General features: G+C 50.4%; 4 protein-coding genes across 4 annotated transcripts; 2 read left to right on the forward strand and 2 right to left on the reverse strand.

Annotated features, from left to right (window-relative positions):
- Nucleotide 1: 1 nt before the first annotated feature.
- CTRU02_211801 (heterokaryon incompatibility protein) lies at nt 2-2,215 on the reverse strand (the record flags this gene model as incomplete). The annotated part of the gene is made up of 1 exon (XM_036725451.2): nt 2-2,215. One exon carries the CDS (start codon nt 2,213-2,215, stop codon nt 2-4), a length of 2,214 nt encoding a protein of 737 aa, XP_036582656.2.
- A 2,074-nt stretch (nt 2,216-4,289) lies between these two features.
- On the forward strand, nt 4,290-5,614 carry CTRU02_211802 (reverse transcriptase domain protein; the record flags this gene model as incomplete). The annotated part of the gene is made up of 2 exons (XM_070205720.1): nt 4,290-5,512; nt 5,599-5,614. The coding sequence occupies 2 exons, from the start codon at nt 4,290-4,292 to the stop codon at nt 5,612-5,614; spliced, it is 1,239 nt and encodes a 412-aa protein (XP_070060533.1).
- Nucleotides 5,615-15,170: 9,556 nt separating this feature from the next.
- On the forward strand, nt 15,171-16,951 carry CTRU02_211803 (FAD binding domain-containing protein; the record flags this gene model as incomplete). Its single annotated transcript, XM_036725453.1, has 4 exons — nt 15,171-15,572; nt 15,661-15,946; nt 16,244-16,558; nt 16,695-16,951. The coding sequence occupies 4 exons, from the start codon at nt 15,171-15,173 to the stop codon at nt 16,949-16,951; spliced, it is 1,260 nt and encodes a 419-aa protein (XP_036582658.1).
- A 572-nt stretch (nt 16,952-17,523) lies between these two features.
- CTRU02_211804 (uncharacterized protein) lies at nt 17,524-18,798 on the reverse strand (the record flags this gene model as incomplete). Its single annotated transcript, XM_036725454.1, has 4 exons — nt 17,524-17,835; nt 17,907-18,206; nt 18,268-18,527; nt 18,585-18,798. The coding sequence occupies 4 exons, from the start codon at nt 18,796-18,798 to the stop codon at nt 17,524-17,526; spliced, it is 1,086 nt and encodes a 361-aa protein (XP_036582659.1).
- Between the last annotated feature and the right edge of the window lie 2,102 nt (nt 18,799-20,900).

Raw genomic sequence — 20,900 nt, forward strand, 5'->3', positions numbered from 1 at the left:
ATCATACTACTGCAACTTCGTGGAACCTATCTAGTAATCCGTTGTTGACTAGCTCACCATGCATGACTCCATGGAGGTATACTTCGTTCACCAAGCTATAGGATTCGCCATCGCTAGCTTCGCTTCTGTTTTTTCGAAGCAGCAACGGCATTCTGCCACCCTTCACCAACCAAATTTCATCACCTACTTCTGCTTCGGCTGGTCCTAGTCCAATATAGCCGCCACGAGTCTCCAGAAAACATCTGCCAGGTGTAACAAAATGAATGATCTTGGTAAAAGAGTCATCTGTTAAGCTTATCTCAAGGTCTTGCAGGGAGACTGTTTGAAGCAGGTCATCCAGCTTTATGAAAGGTTTGTGGTCAGCCGTATGTTTAGCATAGGCCGCAATGTTTTGACGCCACGTCTCTCGCTCAACACCTTGCTGAGAGTGCCAGTCATACATCATGCACTTCCGTAGCCACTGTTCAGTTCGACTACTGTAATCGCTCTGTACTATTGCTCTCGGCCTTATGTCAGCGGTCAGCGTCTTTACGACAGCTTCGACCATCGATTCACCCCCTGAAACATAAGTGTGATTACGCATGCAATGTTCTAGAATCCAAAGGACGTTCCGAAGAATGCCATGCGTATTGCACTCGAGAGACCGAATGTGCTTGACGGTGTCAAAACATGTACCCTCGAGCGCTAGTTTAGAACCTTCAATGCGGAAAAAGGGCTTAGACAAGCCTTTTGCAGTGCCTGTTGCGTCAAGCGGACCATACCATCGAGCATACTTCATCCGTCGTTGTCGCACCCGTTGCAGAGAGGTGTATTGCTCAGGTCCATGGAAACTAAAATCTGGCACCCAGGAGGGTAACTGCTGACGCCTGCCATCAGGGCTACCTGCTAATCCCAATATGTCCAGGTTGGGTAGATGTTGTAGAAGCCAGGACGTTACCTCAGTAAAGGCGTGCTCAACTGAGACTTCGTAACTGGGGTTTATCCCACTTTGGTAATTCGGACCCAGAATGCGAGGAATCAACCCCAAAGTTCCATAGATATGATCCAATGGGTTTCGGAACTCATAAAATCGTAGTCTGTGGAAGTTATGTAGTACTTCGGCATGCCGAGCTTCCTCATCGGTGGTGGCGCCCCAGCGTCTATCCTGCCAATCAATCAAATGTTTACTAACCGCCCTTTGTTGGAACTCGGGCAACGCAGCCGAAACAGGGTTCCAGAGGCGCTCGATTGTGCCAGGTCTCTTTTTCCATAAAGGGAGGCGGTCGCCAAGTTGCAAATTCAGCGTGTCTTCCCAGCCAACGGTTAACATAAAGGTGCAAAACCGGTTGATAGTGACCCAGCGAAATTGGCTTCTGCCACAATAGAGAATTACAGCATGCGGCTTCGGTATCGCCATTTCTTGAACGACCCATCCGCGGGTAAGCCATCTTTTCTTCACGAAAAACGAAAAGAAGTCGGTATATGAATCGCGCCATCGCTGGCAGGTCCGGCTGCCCACCAGTTTGTCAATGACAGGGTGGTCCAGCTCGTGTCCTGCATCTTGAAGCAATTGTAGAATTCTCCGACTTGCACTCGAGCGCCAGAGACGTAACATCAAGGGCGCGAATTCATTCATGACCCATTGAACGTTGTCATTTGGTTCTGAATTGCCCAGCCATGCAATGACGTGGCGAGCAGATTGATAGATCTCGCTCATTAACTGCACCTGGCCCGACCTTTCTGCGTCATTTTTCTGATCTATGCAAATGGCATCGATCCAAAAGTTGAATCCTTCCTGCGGTATGAGGAACCGACGAGTTTTGTCTGCGAAGGCGGATGTGTTCTCTTGGGGTTTTGATGGTTCAAACTTTTCTGACATCTCCTCACTCATTCGTTGCAGGAAATTGAATAGGTTTTCCCCAACTTCTAGGCTTTGCCTGTCGCAATCGATCCGAAAAGACCGGTCTTGTGTCCCTTCATGTTCTTCTTCGTCTGAAAAATCTGGCAATGCCCATGTGTACGATAACGCCCAAAATGGCGGTAAATTGCTTAAGGAATAGGGCCTCAGGCTTAAGGAAAATCCATGTTGGCAATTTTTATCTGGAATGATCCTTAGAAGTCGAACCGACCTCTCTGAAGGTAAGCGCGTATAACTGTACATTGTCCTCTTAATGGCTATTGAAACTTGAATGTGCCTGCAACGTATTGATCCATGGGTGTAAGCCAATATGAGCATTGGATCGGCAAAGGAGTACCAAGGTCTCCTCAGAATGAAAGGGTAACTTATCATTGGGGCCGCTTGGCCTTTTAAATACCAATGAGACCCGCAGTTATGCAAGTGGGATGGTGTGCAGCGGGGTTTGCGTCACAGGAACACAAAGGCCAGTGACAACCAATCAACAACTCAACCAATCAACTCAGCATAAAAAAGCCAACGGTTGCTCGTAATATAAAAGGATTCAGCTAAGTAGCGTCTTACTTGCTGTAGCGTGTTGTGATATTAAGGCACACCTCAGTAAAAGGATTTGAGAAAAAAATCGGTTAAGAGTAGCATTTGGATTCTTCCACTCGTTGTGCTGGAAGACTAGCTATATCCATGGACGAAGTGTATGGAAGTTTACAGTCTTATACCTGTCTTCACTTGTGAGTCCTTCGAGAATGTTTGACTTTAGAATGTGTTCCAATTTATGTCCATGGTAACTGAACCATCACATCCGATGTCTTGCGATCCACTAGACTCCACGTCACTCTGGTGTATCCATAAAGTGAAGCAGCCTCAAATCCACCATCAATCAATGTATTACATAATCCCCGATGGCACAATTGGCTAGCGCGTCAGACTGTTACGACCGACAATGATTGTTTAATCACGATCGAGGTGGTAATCTGGAGGTTGGTGGTTCGAGCCCACCTCGGGGAGATGCGTATACTTTTTGGTCTCTTTAAGAACTCTATGACTGTCTGTACTACTATGAATGCTTTCTCAAACGGTTGGCTCGGCCTCTAATTACTGCAGAGGCTCCTGGTGTCTTCTCGGCCTCATTTTGAAATGTCTCTTTCAACGTCTTATCGTTGCCGATATTGTGTGTTTTAAGAGAATGTCCCGTTAAACGGATTTGCTAAGATTAGCTTTGGTAGACTTTGTCAATGAATAACAAAGATATTGGTGCGCTGATTTAGAAATGCCTGTTATGATGGATTTACTTAGCTGTCTGGCAAAATAAACGTGACTCTTGTGATCACACAAGATGGTTTAAGCTCAGGAAACATGTGTCTAATACTTACCCTACTATGCTAGCAAATATATTTGGGGACATTGCGTCCTGGCCGTGACTCGCAGCATCTGACAGGCAAGATGCGCCCATCTCATCCATATATGCCAGCCTAAGTAACAGTTGATGGATGTATCGCAGGTTGGCGTTGGCCACCCAAAATCATCAACAAATTATTAACATTCTTAACAGTAATAATAATTAAAGGCCAGCCTTATGACAGCGCTTCACTTGTCATTCTCGATCATAGTAACACAAACAAAAGAGAGCCAGACTAAATACCTTTAGTTCACTTCTAGGAGGTGAAATTGAACGATCGGTTTCTTGAGATCACTTACAGAAAATATTCTTAATACTTACAGATCTCTCAATGGTTCTGAAGGTGTACATTCAAATAACAAAGTATCTGGTATTGCTGCCAACTTTCATCGATGTCATCACATTGGAGGATGGTAGTGTTGAAATGGGTGGCCCGAGTGACAATCAATTTAGCCATGGAACCTTTAACTCAAAACCCTCTAGCCTGCTCCCGTGCACCTGTAAGTAAAAGATTACTCGCCTAAATGGAGATTGTTTAAGAGGCTGGTACAATTCAGCGGCAAGAATGTGAGACATATGCAACTAGAAAAGCCCTGTAGCACTCAGCTGTTTTAAAACGGCAGCAGAAAGATGCTGTACTCGAATAATGGGCTATTGTGGTCTATGAGCACCAGTCTAGGAGTGCAATTTAGGGGGATGTCGTGCTGGCTCCGGGCCTCCGGACCCACTCTGCCGCGTCTCGGCCGCGAGGTCACGTGACCTCGCTCCAGCGACCGTATTCTTAAGCGTCCTTCGCTCCGCTCGCTCACTTAGAGAATACAAGCCGTTTTGTTCCTAGTTGATGCCGCCCGTGCCTGACGTCGGTCACCACAGTTATGAGCCCAGCTTACCACATCACCCCTTTCTACTGTTAACCAGACGAAGGGTTCGTGGCGGAACACCATCAACTCCTTACGGTCTTCACAAATTTCGCTTCAAACAGCAACTTCTACAACGAAGATGTCGTCGCAGATATCTGTTCTCACGAGTACGACAAGGCTAACCTGCCGCCGGGACTTCCCCGTTTGGTACGACGCTCTCTACGCCGAAGCCGACGCAGCAGACGTCTGGGATCTCATAGACCCAGACGACACTACGTCTCCGTCAGACCCAAGAGAGGACGATGAAGAACTCTCGATCGAATCATGGATCACGCAGCAGAACGAAAAGCAGCGTAGAACCTATGATCGGAAGCGGAAAGCCTACGATTCGATTCTCCAGCATAGGGCAGAAGCGAGTGACGATACAGGGGAAGAACTCCAGGAGCCTGTAGCACAACCAACTCTCACGCAAAACACGCCCGGGATCTTTGAAAGATATACGAACTACCTCGCTTCAAAATCAGGCCGCGACGTCCTCAAAACTCGTCGGGAGCGGGACTTCGACTCTATTCAGCGTTGGGTTAAGGAAACGGTCGACAAGGACATCCTCTACGCTGCGAGATCGGAGATCCTAGCGAAGAACCAACGTTCACTCCGTGCTCTTATTCAGTACCTTCGGAAACGCTACGCTCCAAGCGAATCAAGCAGTCAAACTACAGTTCGCGAAGAGTACCTTCTCCTCCTGGAAAAGGCCAACACAAGCGTAAACCCCCAGACCTGGCTAAGAGACTTCCATCGAGTACTGCTCCGCGCGCTTCGATTCAGAATACCGGAAAGCCAGGGAACGCTCGCTTCGAAAACTTTTCTTCGAGCGGTGGGACACCGTTTTGCCCCCTCCTGGGCGACCTCCGAGCTCACTGAAATTGTCAAAATGGAGCGCAAGGGGGACCGCATCCCTACTGTAAGTGAATACAGGGATATGCTGGAGGACTTGCTGTATGAGGACACCCTATACGACAAAAATCGGGGTAAAACAAGCGGTGTGTACGCTACCCTTGCCGGTCGCCCGAGCGAAGCAATCTCAGATGGAAAAAGCGGTTCGAAAGGAAAAGGCAAATCCGAAGCGTGCCCCTGCAACAAACCCCACAACGCAAACCCCCTGGAGTGCACCCGCGTGGAGTACGCCCTTACCGGGCGAATCAAGCCTTCCCAGGACAAACTATCGAGGGACGAGTGCAAGGAGATTCGAAAGCGTATCAATCAGTCCGAGAACTATGATCTCCGAGCCGAATTAGCTCGGAAAGGCTGGATCTGGGCGACGGAACCTCCCAGCTTCCGAAACCCAGCGCCGCCTCGCAATAGGTCGTCAGGAAATACCGGCTCTAAAGCGAAATCGCAGCAAGAGGAGAATGAGTCAGAGGTGACACTGAAGAGAAATATCCACGCAGTAACGATCAGCCGTGAACTTCTCCGGGAAATTTCGGACGACTTCGACTCGGACTACGACCAACCAAGCGTATTTGCAACCCCACTGACGGGACCCCATGTTCTGTCACGAAGCACGGTTCTCGACAACTGCGGAGCTACGCACCTTGTTAACAACCTTGACTTGCTTGAATCGTCTTCTATTAAAACGTGCATCGGCGACGAGAGAGTCGACTCAGGAACTGCTTCGTACCCAATCCTAGCAAAGGGAACGTGGATCTTGCCAAAAGCACTAAATGGCCCTGATGGAGACCTCACAGCAGACCTTACGCTCCATAACGTTGGATACGTAGAGAACTTTCACGTTAACATCGTTTCGGAAGCACTCCTCCGAAAGACAGGCATCTGGTACTCCGGATTGGATAACACACTTCGCCAGGGAACGTACAAAAACAGCGTGGTAGTCAAGCATCTTGTTAGGAAGATGAACATTACTTTCTTCGAATATAAGACCGGTTCCCAGTATATTGCTCAGAAGCGAATTACCTCGAGTAACGCAGGAATCGTGAACCATTTGGTGCTTGCAGTACAGGATCCCGCTCGACTCTCGCTTCGTAAACCACCTGATAGGTATGATGACGCCTGGTTATGGCACCTTCGTTCGGGTCACCTCGCACCAGACGCACTAGAACGAATGGTGTCAAACGTGAGAGGAGTAAAGATAAAAGGACCCACGCGTCTGGAATGCGAATACTGCGCGACAGCGCACGCGAAACAGTTAATTTCGAGGCGAACCTCTGAACGGAAAGCAATTCGACCGTACTATAGGGTCTCATGGGATCTCTTCGACTACCCGACAAGCTTTGACAAGAACCGCTGGCTCTTAGTGATCAAAGACGAATATACCGGTCGTCTTTTCGCGTTTCCGCGCGTAAGTAAATCGCACACCTTCGTCTTCGACGCTCTCAGGCACTTCGAACGATGGGTCGCTCGCCAACGAGGCGTCACCCTGTGCAAGCTGAGACAAGACGTAGAACGCGCGGTAATTGCGATAAACGGAATGACTGAGTATCAACTTTGGGCCCAGCATAACGGGATTGAAATCGAAGAGACACCCCCCTACACCAAGGAACCCAATGGCGGAGGCGAACGAGCGGGCCAGGAATTAATAACCCGAGCGATAAAGATGCTCAGCGCAGCGGGCCTGCCAACTACTCTCTGGGTGGAAGCAGTCATGGCAGCCGCCTACCTGTACAATATGTCACCACGGAAGCGAAGAGCTTGGCTCTCACCAATTCAAGTCGAAGAGAGCTGGTTCCGACAGTATTTTCGCTGGTGGCAACCACAATACAGCGCGAGCCTCGCCCGCGACCTTCGCCCCCACTGGGGCTGGACGTACGCGTATGGGTGTAGGGCTTATCCCCTGAAAAAGGACCGCGAAGCGGATAGGAACAGACGTAACTTCAAGGTGGAACCGCGAGGACATATTGGATATCTGGTGGGCTACGTTATGGACGCTCACAACCTATACAGAGTCTGGATACCCTCGCTTGATCAAGTGATTATCACGCGAAACGTTACCTTTGACGAGACGAAGTTCTACTCGAAGGACGATGCAAAAGCTAGTTTACAAGCGGAGGTGGCCGAGACAGTCTCCACGGAGATCTCGGAACCTCCGGCTACGGCGAACCCAGGACTCCAATTCCTCGGACTTGCAAAACCAAGCGAACTCGTATTTTCACTTGAAGAGCAGCCCCTGCCACCTGCCTTCGCGCCGTCGACCGTAATCTCAGAAGAGACAACGGTAAAACGCTCCGCGGTTAACAGCCGACGCGAAGAGGGCCTGCTCACCCCGGAACCGACCCCTGAGCCGGCCGCAGCGCCGGAGGGGACGGACGGGCAAACGACCGGCCAACAAAGCTCCGAAGCGATGGACGCCGGCGTTCCCGACCCGGGGCACGAAGCCCTCTCTGAGGCGGTCGAAGACGTGATATACGTCAAGACCAACAACGAACCTCCACGAGAACCGGCCGTGGAGGCCGACTCGAGTAATGATCTCGGGGGTGACTCCCCAACTCACCCGGTGCGGCCACACTCGGATAATGGGAACGGGCGCGAACCCGAGATAAAGACCAAGCGGGTGTACAACCGCAAGGACTACGGCCAACAACAGGGCAAACCGAGACGATCACCTCGCTTCGCCCAACACTTCGCATTCCTACAAACGGAACGTAATTGGGAAACTTTCTTCCATACCTATATGCCTGATCAGCAGAAGGCTGTGGAGGAAGCGAACCAAGCCCACTATACGCTCCATTGCTTCGTCTTCGCGTCAATACACCAAGCGAAGCACTCCAGAGCGGTCACTCCACAGCGAGTGAAAATACACACAGATGAGCTTATAAAGCCCCCACGAACGTGGAAAAGTGTTGAAAAAATGCCGACCCACCTCCGAAACCTGTTTTACGAAGCGGCCCAAGCCGAGATAAGTAAATTAGAGGAGATGGACGCTTGGAAAATCATTGACGAACACGAAGCGTCTACGAAACCTATTCCTCTAAAGTGGGTGTTCACTTACAAGCTTGATCAAGACGGCTACCTCGACCGCTGCAAGGCACGAATTTGCGTCCGCGGCGACCTCCAGGCGAAGCATCCTCTCGAACAGACCTACGCAGCGACCCTCGCAGCAAGGACGTTTAGAGTAGCGATGGCGCTCGCGGCGGAATTCGACCTTGAAGTAGACCAATTCGACGTAGTCAATGCGTTTCTAAACGCAACAAGAGGACCGAACGACCCGCCTGTCGTCTGCTACCTACCAGACGGCTTCAAACAGAACGGGAAGTACGTCGAGCTCCGCCGTGCCTTATACGGGCTACGAGACGCTCCCCTCCTTTGGTATAAGGAGTTCTCATCAACGCTGCGGCGCCTGGGACTCAAGCCTGCAAGCGAAGACCCCTGTCTCTTCACTTCAAACGACAAGAAAGTGATGGTACTCTTCTACGTAGACGATATCCTCGTCTTATACCATAGGGACCACCGCGAAGCTGCTCAAAACGTTATAAACGGGGTGAAAGCCGAGTATGAACTCAAGGACCAAGGCCCTGTCGAGTGGTATCTAGGCATTCGCGTGATACGTGACCGTGAGAAGCGAACAATTAACCTCGCACACGACCAATATATCGAACGCGTAGCGAAGAAATTCAACCTTATCGACTCGATCGTGCCGCATACACCATTGCCATTCGTCCCGCTCCAGAAGAACACCGCTGAAGCGACCCCTGACCAGGTAAAGCAATACCAAGAGAAGGTCGGCTCAATTCTGTACACTGCGATCATGATTCGCCCCGACGTCGCCTTCGCTTGCGCTACACTCTCGAGGTTCCTAACGAACCCGTCTCTCGAACATCAGAAGGCCGCGAACCAAGTCATTAGATATCTTTATCACACTCGCTACCTTTCGCTCTGCTTCGGTAGCTCGGGGGGTGCAGGTGCCCAAGTTCTCCTAATTGCGGGCGACGCCTCGTTCGCAGACGACGAAGAGACGCGGCGTTCATCTCAAGGGTACATCATCTCACTGTTCGGCGGTCCCATTCAGTGGAAAGCCGCGAGACAGAATACCGTTACCACTTCTACTACAGAAGCGGAACTCCTTAGCCTCGAAAACACTGCTAAGGAGACCATCGCTCTCAAACGCTTATTTCGGGATATTGAACTAGACCTCGGAGACGTATGGAAGATCCATTGTGACAATCGCCAAACGATTCGCCTGGTAGTAGGCGACAAGGAACGCATCTCAACGCGCCTTCGCCACGTTGATATACAGAACATGTGGCTACGCCAAGAGTATGCCAAGAAGACGTTCGACGTGGTATATATGCCTACCGACGAGATGCCAGCAGACGGTCTCACAAAAGCACTCTCCCGAGCGAAGTTCGAACACTTCAGGGCACTTCTAAACCTACAAGACATTCGGGCACAAGTCACAAGAAGCGAAGAGAAACAGGTGCGCGCGAGCAATGCTGGCCCGGAGGCCGAAAGTTAAATTTTGACTTGGCCCCTGGCCAGGAAGCATGATACGCTCCCAAAGGAGCAAAAGCAAGCGTACTTACGCCCCGTAGGGCGGGCTCTTTTAACGACCTCGGAGGGAGGCCGCGTACGTGTCCATCAGGACGTTGTACGCGGGGAGAACAGCCGCCGGCAAGTGTCCTCCAACAAGGCTGTCAATGGCAGCACGGAGACCAGCCGCTTCGGCCACGGCCGGAACCGCTGCAGAAGAGTCAACGGGCAGAGGAAATAATAACTGATGGGCAACCCACGTTGTGGGCCAATCAGAAGGCAGGATTTTCAGAAAATTCAACTGGCAATAATAAGAGGCAAGTACGACGGTTGAATAAAGGAAAGTGCGATTATTGCGCCAGGCGGCGCGCAAGGGCGAATTTCGCCATATTCACATCACTTCGAGCACAAAGACCGAGGCGAATACAACAACACCTCTCTTTTGTTATATATATATTCACAAGAGGCTCTGAATAGCCTCATAATCTTGTATCTAGGCGATAGTAGCGATATGGCCTCGAGGCGCGGTTTTCCAGACGACTACGCGCCGTCTGGGGGGGTGTGTCGTGCTGGCTCCGGGCCTCCGGACCCACTCTGCCGCGTCTCGGCCGCGAGGTCACGTGACCTCGCTCCAGCGACCGTATTCTTAAGCGTCCTTCGCTCCGCTCGCTCACTTAGAGAATACAAGCCGTTTTGTTCCTAGTTGATGCCGCCCGTGCCTGACGTCGGTCACCACAGGGGAAAACCATTCAAGCGAACTATCAAAACTACTTTGAAGGTCTGTTCACTAATTTAATTGTTTGGAAGATCAGTCTTTGTCTGTAGTTGACTGTGAATGAAAGGATGCATATGCTTGGTGGACGTATCTTAGCCATACCAGAAGGCATTTTGACGTTCAATGGAAACTGTTAGTCTAAGTTTGGTAGCTGCCTTTCAAGACAGCCGCGTCGTGCCGGGTTTAAAAACTTACAGCTCGTTGACCGAATACTATATTCAACCTACCTTTTGCAGGAAATCTTGGTGAAAACCGAGAAGGGAAGGTGCAAACAAAACTAGGTTTGACTATGCCTTACGATGGTAGGCTACATGATGACATCGACGACCAAAGTTTTTCCCCGAACCTCGTTCATCATTCGCAAATCATTGGACCGTGGAGATTAAATAAACGTGTAGTTCGCCATAGAAAGTCTACCAGATTTGGCGACAGAAGACACGGCTTTGTTGTGATATGATTTACCAACGGAAAAACAAGGCTCAAGTTGTTTTTAATTCTACTTTAATATGAAGCCACAAATCCCGCAAATCAGAGCCAAAACACTAGAGAACAAAACCTGGGGCTATTAAGTCTTAAAAGTACACATGTGTCACCCTAGCCTTGACTTTAAATTTTCGAGAAACTTGCCTCACCGTGAGTTTAGGCGGTTGCTCGTTACATCATAGCTACGAATGAACAGTTCGAATAGTGAAAAATGGGATAGTTTAATTGACCTGACCTTTTTCTTAAAACTAGTACGATGGCCATTGGGATAGGGCCGTCGATTTGTCTATATCGGATGATGACTGAGTTACCCTCCAAGTCAAAGTAGAATGACTCTGGCAATTCGATGTCGTTGTGTAGGCGTTAATGAAACTAAGGCCATGAATAGCAAAAACACATGATATTGTCAAAATAAACATGCCATCATCTGCAAAGGTCTAGTATGCAACTCGGTTTGCCGATTCGGTCATATGGTCATGATGGCATGTTCTTCCCAAGTCACTTGCTTCATCTTCTCCACTTCCCTTTCCTCGTCGCAGTTTCTCTTCACCTGTTACGGCTAAACCAGTCCTGTCATTAATGCGAACGCGTGGAGTCAATGCTAGTGAATCCTCATGGCTGAGAACCCCTACTAGGGGTGAAAAGTTCATCTATGCATCAAGCCCTGCATTTACAAAACCATACAACCAATGGCCGGTTTAGGAAGCAGTTTAGCAGGGAGCCTGATCCATGCACCCCGAAGAGAGGGAAGGGTTATAGTGACTGTTCGCATGCCACCCATGATACTTGCAGAAAACCCATCGTCTGCACTTCTCAAGGGCCAAGACAAGCTGTACGGATGCGGATACTCGGACCGTATACAAGGAATCGTGCCAAAACACAGCCGCTACACTGTACGAACCAGCATCCTGGTATTGAATGGGGGAGCAGGTCGCTTGGCGTAGCTGCCTAGGCGTGCTATTGAAATGAAAAAGGTTTGAATACTCAGAGAGGAAATACAATTCTAGATATTGCCAAGGTGTCATGATACCAAATGGGACATATCATGACAAAGTTTATTGAGTTCAGATCTTTTACGGATGGCACTTTAAGGGACAATAAAGCTCCTGATGTAACCTCATGGCACATGCGCCAAAGTCGATACCCTGTTCGTCTTCCCATAACCCATAGAAATTAACAAGTCTGTGGCGGCCATGGCGGTTCCAGGCTGCATCGTCCGAAAGCCAAAGCAGCTCACCGAGCTGAGCCTATATCCATGTCAATCGATAAGTACCTATTTGACCTATTTAGTCACTCCAACACCTGAAGGATGAATCCGGTTCGGCTCCGGATCCTCAGTGGCGGCGTTCACTCAAAGCAACGACGGAAGAAGGATTGCCTGCAGTAGTAAGCTCCCAACTCTCACCTGCGACATATTGGCGTCCCACATCGGTCAAGCTCGCCACCAATTCTCCGTCGAATGTTGTGCTGTGACTTTTACTAGGTTCAGTCATCTTTCTTTATCATTTAGCGCAGGTAGCCGCTTCTTAATGCTCGGTTTAATTTGCAAACGAGTAGCGTGTAGCGAGCAGAACCCCTGCCATTGACGAGAGTGGCTGTTTTTTTTTTCGACCACCCTGGCTTACATTATCGGCAGGGCTAGAGCACTTGGCCCCCATGGTGCACTTTTCACTTGTTGACAGCCCCCTTAGGGGGGTGGCCATCAAAAGTTTTGACTGCCCTGGTCGTTCGCTTTGCCCCCAGCTGGATGAGGAGGTCCGAAAGTACCCGCAAGGCGTCGTCTCTTGGCTTCTGTCGCATGCAAAATGGGCCACTGGCCTGTGTGATAAGCTTGACCAGGCGGAGATACTCCGTTACGATGTAGAACAAATCATCCAGGAGACCCCGTATTAGAGAACAACTTGCATCCATTGCTCCATGATTCCATGACTGATATTGATCCCAGGTTTTGTACAAGACGACTTGATTTAACCAGTTTCAATGATGCAGCATTTCTACGGCATATAATGTAGTATCGGCTGTGTGAAACAGCCGGCAGATGCAGGTTTGGTGCTTTGTGGCTTATGCATTGTTGCTGCATTTCGTTCAAAAGAGAGCAACAATAACAGCTGGGATAGGTGAGCAACGCCGCATCTGTGCGTCGCAACACATCCGGGTGTTTGGTATCGCGAATAGAACGATCTAGAAGGATCAAGTGCAACCCAACGCAGTCAGGGTGACGTGAGAGTTCTAGATCGAACTATTTCCCATACATGGCTGGATCTGAATATTATTATTTTTTTTGTGTGTGTCAAGTGAAACCACTTGATACCTTGTTGATTATGGAGTTTGCATCATGGCACAGAGGATCGTATAAAAAACGACCAAATTGCCACCGACGCGACGTTACATTCTGAGCTGCCTCCCAGTAGAGCAAAGGTGGAAAGGAGAAGAAAAGTACTGCTAACATCTTGGGAAATGATTTCAAGTGGCATGCCCCCCCTGTTTATATGACACAGACATCGACGGAAGTTCTAAACGTCAGGTACCAGAGCAAGATGGAATTAGCCGAGGACACGAATCCAAACTGCAGTTAGCGAGATGTGCTGCGCCGTTGCCTCGCATGAGTTAGTGAGCAGGGGCTGTCAAACTGGTAGGCATAACTGCAGGATAAAAATTTGGTTCCTCAAAGCTGGTCGTACTCTGTCGGCGTACTCTTCTTCCTACGAATGAATCGAGAGAAACGTCCGAAGGAGACATCCGGAGGAGACATCCGGATCTTGGGGGTTCAAAATCAAATCTGTTGTTGACAAGGGACCGACAACATAAGATGAGCAACAAGAAAAAAAAAGTCAAATGTCGTCCAATACCCTGAGTTTGAAAGGCTTGAAATACGGCCAGGCCCACGAAACCTATGCCTGGCGTGATTTAGTGGCAACCAATGGGCCTCTCGTAAAGTATAAACGAGGCCTTGTGCCGGCAGGGTAGTCCTTGTAAACGGGGCCGTGTTGGAGGAAAATGACCCCTGACACAAGGCCGCTGGCTCATAGTTAGTGGTGCGGCTGGTTCGAACAAAGAGGCGAGCACCAGGGTTAATAATGGGCCTGTGTCTAGTCCGCCTAGGCTACGGCATAGTGTTCCCGAGGCCCTCCACTCTTGAAAATGCTTAGCAGTGAATGGAGGAGACCAATTTGTGTCTGGGGGAGGAGAAATAAGGAGGAGGGGGGAAAGCAAAGTACACACAATGGTCATCCACTCTCTGGCACCCCCCCCCCCCTGTAAAGCGAACTTTTGCTCGCTCAGCCAGTTGACCACCCCCACCCCCTAACCGGTCCGAGATTAGCGGTTGTGACTGACCAGCATTGTCCCCTATCCCCCTGGCTGAACGAGGGATTTCTGTGTCCTCGTTCTTCTGTCCTTGACAGTTCGACAGAGGGTTAGAGTCACAGGGACTTCGCCTTTGGCCTTTGGGATGACAGACTGGCTTAGTTCAGAAAACGTCTAGAAGAAGCCAGCTGCCAAAAAGCAAACTTAAGTTTGTAGAAACGTAACCTTGGGATCTTACCGTCAGATTGTGGTTGTAGCGGCTTCTACCGGCGATGGCACAGACGTTGGAGAAACCCATCGCTAAAAAAGAACAGTCATCTCCCTCCCGCTCCCGCTCTGCCTTATCGCCTAGGGCGCTGAGAAAGAAAACGGCGGGAGCGTGCCGTAGGACCCTAAAGCAGCCAACAGCCGTCGACGGCGCGGTTTTGATGGTGTGGACGGTGGCATTATAGCGCCGGGGAGCTGCTCCGCGATCCTCCCGCCCCATGACAAGTACCTCGCCAGACGATCCCTGCCGGCCGCACCGACATCAGGCGACAACGACGCCAAGAGAAGTGGGATTAGAGTTTTCGGTTCAGAATTAGCAGCGGGGGTGAGTCGACATGATGAGAAACTGGGCCCTCTGGGCCGAGTGAAATTGGACGTCCACAGCACTGAAGGCAGAGTTCGTCTTGGCTGCTCAACAGAACCGAGCCATACTTGCAGTAATTCCCTTGGGGGCACCACTGTAGGAACGAACATTACAGTACGGATACAGTCCCAGTATTATTATTTCTCATTGGAGCCGTTTCTGTGTCCCCGTTTCGTTTGGCTGCTTGCCCGTATGCCGCTACTGCTGTACTGTTCATGTCTTGTGTCTGCACATCAAAAGCCAAAGTTTACCCATTCGTCAGTTAATACAACCCCCCCTACCTAATCCTAGGACACACATACGCTCACACGCACACGCACACGAAAGAGAGGAAAAAAAGAGCCATGGCAGACCAGAACGAAACGCAAGGACCCCTTCCCGCGATCATCGTCGGCGCCGGTGTCAGCGGCCTGTTGCTTGCGCAGTACCTCCGCAAGAATGGCATCCCCTTTCGCGTTTTCGAGCGAGACACGGACCTTACAACCCGTGGCGTTGGCTGGGGTTTGACACTTCACTGGTCGCTTCCAGCCCTTCGATCCTTGTTGCCCGAGGAGCTGGTTGCCCGCTTGCCCGAGGCGTATGTCGATCGTGCCGCCGTAGCGAGGGGTGAGGCTTCAGCGTTCCCATTCTTTGATCTCAGCACTGGGGAGTTGAAGGGTGCGAGCCCCCGCGCCCCAGAGAGCTTGCGTATCAGAGTGACTAGAGAGAGGTTGCGTCGTTTGGTTGCTACCGGCATCGATATCCAGGTATGATTACACTTTTTTCTGCCGTAAACCTTTGACCCTTGTGAGACACTGGCCAAGCCATCCACCATGAGGCTAAATTGCATGGCAGTGGGGGAAGGGCTTCACCAAGTACGAAGAAAAAGAGGACACCGTCGTCGCGACATTCGAGGACGGCTCGACATGTACAGGTTGCGTTCTCGTCGCATGCGACGGAGGTGCATCCCGTGTCCGGTCACAACTCTTCCCGGGCCAGCATGAGAGACATCGCATACCGGTTCGGGTCCTCGGTCTCAAAGTGTTCTTGTCCCCCGACCAAATGGAGCCACTCCGGAAGCTGGACCCCTTCTTTCTGCAAGGAACGTCGTCTCAAAACGATACTTTTCTCTATTTCAGCCGTGAGTTCTACTATTCCATTAAGCATTGCATTTTTTTTGGTTTCCCACTACTATACCCTTTTGGTGCCCAGGGGATGAGAACGACGATTAGTTTCGTCAACGAACCGGGGTTGTCCCTGGCCGCCTCACAAAATCCGCAGCGCCGCACTACTAGTATGTACCGGGGCAAAACAAACCTTGGTGCTGTGCTAAACACCCTCAATCTGTGTTTCTTTCATGTCCCTCCTCTTCTAGAAACGTCGAAATCCGCGGCGAATTCCAAAAAAGTCTAATACGTGCTTCGCGCCCTACTTGCAGTGCTCGACGCCCCCGGCAACCATGATGACAGCTCGGAAAAGTACAGCTGTCAGATGTGCGTTTCCTGGCCGGATCGCCCGGGCTTTCTAGGCAAACCGGAAGCTACAGATTTTCCGCCAACCAACGACGGTAGACTTGGACTTATCAAGTCGTTCGCCGAGGGATGGTCAGAGCCGTTCCGGTCCCTCGCACTCGAGATTCCTAGTGATACGGATGTGAAACATCTTGACCTTTTCGACTACCCTCCCGCAAAGGGTCTCAGGTCAAATGGAAGAGTCGTGTTGATGGGTGACGCTTTTCATGCAATGGCAATGTGTAAGTCTTGGCTCCCTATTCCCTTGTGTCACGCCCTACCCGTTAGACTTCCCGTCGCCCTTTATTAAAGTTTATGTTTCCTTGATGAGGCACATCTCTGATATATGGGAAACAAAATAACTGACGGCAAGCAAAGACCGAGGAGAAGGTGCAAACCACGCCATCCTCGACGTGTTGGATTTTGCGGTGAACGTTGTGGAGAAGTTGAACACCACGTTTCCCGACCTCAGGGCTGGCTTGGACGCTTATGAAGATGCCGTCATCGGCAGAGCTCGACCTGGCGTGCTGGCATCGCGGCGGGCCTGTCTGGATGCGCACGACTGGCCTAAGATTAGCCCAACGAGCCCGCTCCTCAGCAAGAGAGAGATGAAGCTTCAGTTTGATGAAGAATAGGTGCCACTATAGATTAATCGTAAATAAAGACGTGCGTTTTCAAAGATGGCGTACTCCGTAGGCTGACCGCATTCTTGGGATTATGATGGACCAGGTGGGGGGGAGATTTTCATCTGCGATCGTTCGACTCCCCATCACCCCCCGTGATGTGGGATATGGGGTAGTGAATCATGCCACGTACGCTAAATGAACCCCCAAATAAGAGACCCTCTCTTCCGGTGGAGCGAGATCAACAGGCCGTGCAGTCCATGACCCCGTCCTCTTGGGCTCCTTATCCATTCTTCCGATCGAGAGTAACGCTTCGTTGCAGACAAACTGAAAAATGATGTGTACGATTCAGTAGATCCCGTAATGGCGGGGACCCCTAAACGCTGAATAGGAAATGATCGCTGAGGAAACAGATATTTTTGTTGCCTTCTAATCGTTCTATAGTTGATCTACCCATTAATTCGAAGCTTTTTTTTTTTTTTTTTTTTTTTTCCAAGATCTTTTTTTAAACATTATCATGTACATCCTTTTTCATGATTCTTCCACACGGCGGTTCCCCATAGCTAATCTAATGCCTTCCAACCTTAATCTGAATCCCGCGAGTCCCTTCGTCGTGTAGATGATTTGGCATCCGGCCTGTCCGCGACCTGAACGCTGTAGGTTACGGACTTCATGATGTTGCCGGGAAGAATGTTCTCCTCGCTGCCGTTGTCTCCCTTGTCGTGGTTCGCCGAGGCGAAGACGCTCTTGTCGTTGTTGATGTCGCTCAATTTGTACCTCTCTGCACCCTTCAAGCCGCTTCGTCCGTGAGAGGATCCGCCCGAGTATTTGGAGCGATAGTTTTTTGCTTTTTTCATGCAAACAGGGGCGAGGAAGGGTAGGGAGGAGACGATGTTCTATGTCGTTGTGTTAGCTTGGGGGTTGCCCATGTATGACAGCTTCATTGGTTGGGGGGGCGGGCACTTACACCAACGTGGAATTCAATGGTTCCCCACAGCACCAACATGGTCGAGTTTCCGTCGCCAAACTGAATCCGGTTGATCTCAAGGTAACGCAGAATGGAGCACAGAGTTGTGAATAGACCGAGCAGAAAAATCGCGATAAGGCCCACTTTCTTCTCGAGGCGAATGTTAAGCTTGAGCAGAACCGGAATTGGAAGTATCGCCACGACAACATCAGACACAATCGTAACAACAGCATACGCAGTGAATGAAGGGCCTGGCGCCAGGCAATGTCCATCCTTTAGAGGATTCCATGATTTGTCCACCTACGAGTGAAAATTAGCAATTGTACAGAATGATGTTGCGTTAGACTCGAAGCAATCTTACAGGAGTACAGGCGAAAATGAGAGAAAATGCGCATCCCAAGTGTGCAAGGAAGATGAGGATGATGGTGAGCCAGACAGCACGGCGGTAGCTTTTCTGATCAGTGCCTTTTAGTAGACGTAGATAACTGATGAGAAGAGCAATCTTGAAAAAGCTGATGCCGATCTGATAGACTGGACGACCGGCAAAGTTGATGCGCGTATATTTTATCAAATTGGCCTTTGGGCGTAGTGCGATGGGCAGTCCTAGACCGTATCTCGTTTCTGAAGATAGCAATTTTAGAAAGCAGACCAACGGTCCCAGGAAAAGGGTAAACTCACGACCGATGGTAAGACCAGAGTAAATAAGAGCAAACACCTGAGACAACACAGATACCCAGTCGTCGGGGGCCAGTCCTCTGGCGTTATTACGAATCCATAGTCGAGACCCCACGACGGCAATCGACAGGACTGAAAGAACAGTACAGATGGCGATGATGGTCGGCCACTGCGAGATGGCGTCAACCTCAGAAGTGGCGTTCAGTACCCAACCCATGGCGGAGCGGGCTGCAGCAACGGCTCGCTGTGTGCAGATGACGTTCTATCAGGACCAACCAACAAAACGTTCAAGACATAAGCAACAAGCGCGAGAAATGATGTCAAACAAAAACCAAAATGGGAAAGGAAATCGAGCCAACAAAGTAAGAAAAGATGGCGTCTAATGACAGGTAAAGAAAAAAAGGCTAGCTAGCGTGCAGGTGGAAGCAAGGGAAATGGCGGAGGCCGAGCCACCTGCTCCACGACGTTGGGATGACTGGGGGGCGGCCGTTTTAATCTTTATCACGGTTTTCCTTGCTCCTTTCTGTCCATGGCCGGCTGGGAGACGAGATCATCTTATCCACATCAAATAAGGCAGCTCGGCCAGTGGCAGTATCCCTCTACTGACGTAGCAACCGGTATTCGAGCTACCCGCCTCCTTGGATGGCCCCTTTGCTAGCTCACGATGACCTTTGACTGGAAGGGAGGGGGAAGGGTTACTCGGGGGGTCGCAAGTGATTACACGGGGGGGAGAGGGAATTGTTAGGATGCCCTGCCTCACCAGCCTGGCAGATAAAAACTAACCCTCGACTGTCTCAACGTTCGCAAGGGTGGTTCGACCTGAGTAATTCCGAAGGACGTGATAGGGTTCTGCCAGGCCTTGTGCGCCATGGGGGACTAGGACTGGCATGACCTTGCATGACCACCGACTGGGCCCACCCAGGGCATTATTCACGGAGCATGGAAGAAAGAATATCAGTTTATACATAGTACCACTGCGAGTGGATAATATTTTTCATGGTGGCATTGGGGACTCTGAAAATCTTCGGTGCTTTTTGAGTGATCAACAGACCCCTCGTTGGAATGCACAGCTGCATCGTGTTTTTTTTTTTTTTTTTTTAATCTGGATAGTCTCTGGTCCATACGTCCGCAGGGCGCTCGGCTCATCAGGGGCCGGTACATGTCCCAGTTCCCGCAGCTTTTCTAAGCTTCTATGCTTTCTACAGTATGGTACGGGTACCACCCGGAGTTCCGTCCGAAGGCAAAATGGCAGGGATAGAAAGCCATTGGAATATGATATTCGGACCATTGCATGGATGGTGCAACAATTGACGACGAGACGTGGACATGGGGGGGCGGTGGTTAGGAGTTATAAGAGACCACGTCTTGGCCAAAATAGGATGGCAAGAATGCGGCGATACATCAGGATCAGGGAAAAAAAACCTGCAAGGGGAGCTGGCCAGCAAAGCGGCAACTCCCAGGCGTAGGAAGAGTCGTCGTTTACACTAGCTTGCTGTGCCGCCATCGTGCTGCTAGGCGAGGTACCCATTTCGTGCTCGGCACAATGTCGTCGGCTCTTGTTTGGGCGGACATTAATATCATTCCACCACAAACCCGAAACTGACACTTCGGCATCGGGGAATTAGGTCCGCCCTTTTTGGCCCGCCCTGTTGTTATTAAAAATGAAGCCCCCAACGGCATTTGCGGCCTCCGCCATAAAGGATAACAAGTTTGTTATTGAGTGTTGATGAGAGGCCAAAAAAAACCGCGGAATCTTACGTCCTACCCACCATGGCGTGATGGGAGGAAGCTTCAGCAGAATGCCTGAGGTGTAAAAGAACAGCCATGCTAAAACCCTCCTGATCATCGCCACCAAGCCGGATCTTCAAGATAGCGTACCAGGTCTAGCACGATGGATTGGCGCTGGTTATCGATCATGAGCAGAGATACGATGCAGGCCGGATATGAATGGGACAAGGCCCAATGGGACTCCGGCGGGGCTTAAGAAAGCCGGCATATAATTGGCTTCTTTCGGGTCCAGTCCTCGGCCGAGAACACATCGTATAACCTTGCCAACTCGCTCGAACGACGGTACTATGTATTTTGTTCTAGATGACGATACCAGGTTGCGAACGGAATGCCCAGGTTCACGCATCGGTGGGCAGGGGCGCTCGCATAGGAGGAGAGGACATGGTAGTGAGGGCCCAGCGGCCCTGGTCGACCGAAGTCACCAAGGGGGTACCCTCATCCCTGCACTGACAGCATAAACCTTGCAGCTGCAGGCGGGGATCGGGGGGGGAGCTGCGCCGTGCGGCACTATGAGAGGCCAAGGAGGATGGG

This window comes from Colletotrichum truncatum, assembly GCF_014235925.2.
Source record: "Colletotrichum truncatum strain CMES1059 chromosome Unknown Contig_0008, whole genome shotgun sequence".
Classification (NCBI taxonomy): domain Eukaryota; kingdom Fungi; phylum Ascomycota; class Sordariomycetes; order Glomerellales; family Glomerellaceae; genus Colletotrichum; species Colletotrichum truncatum.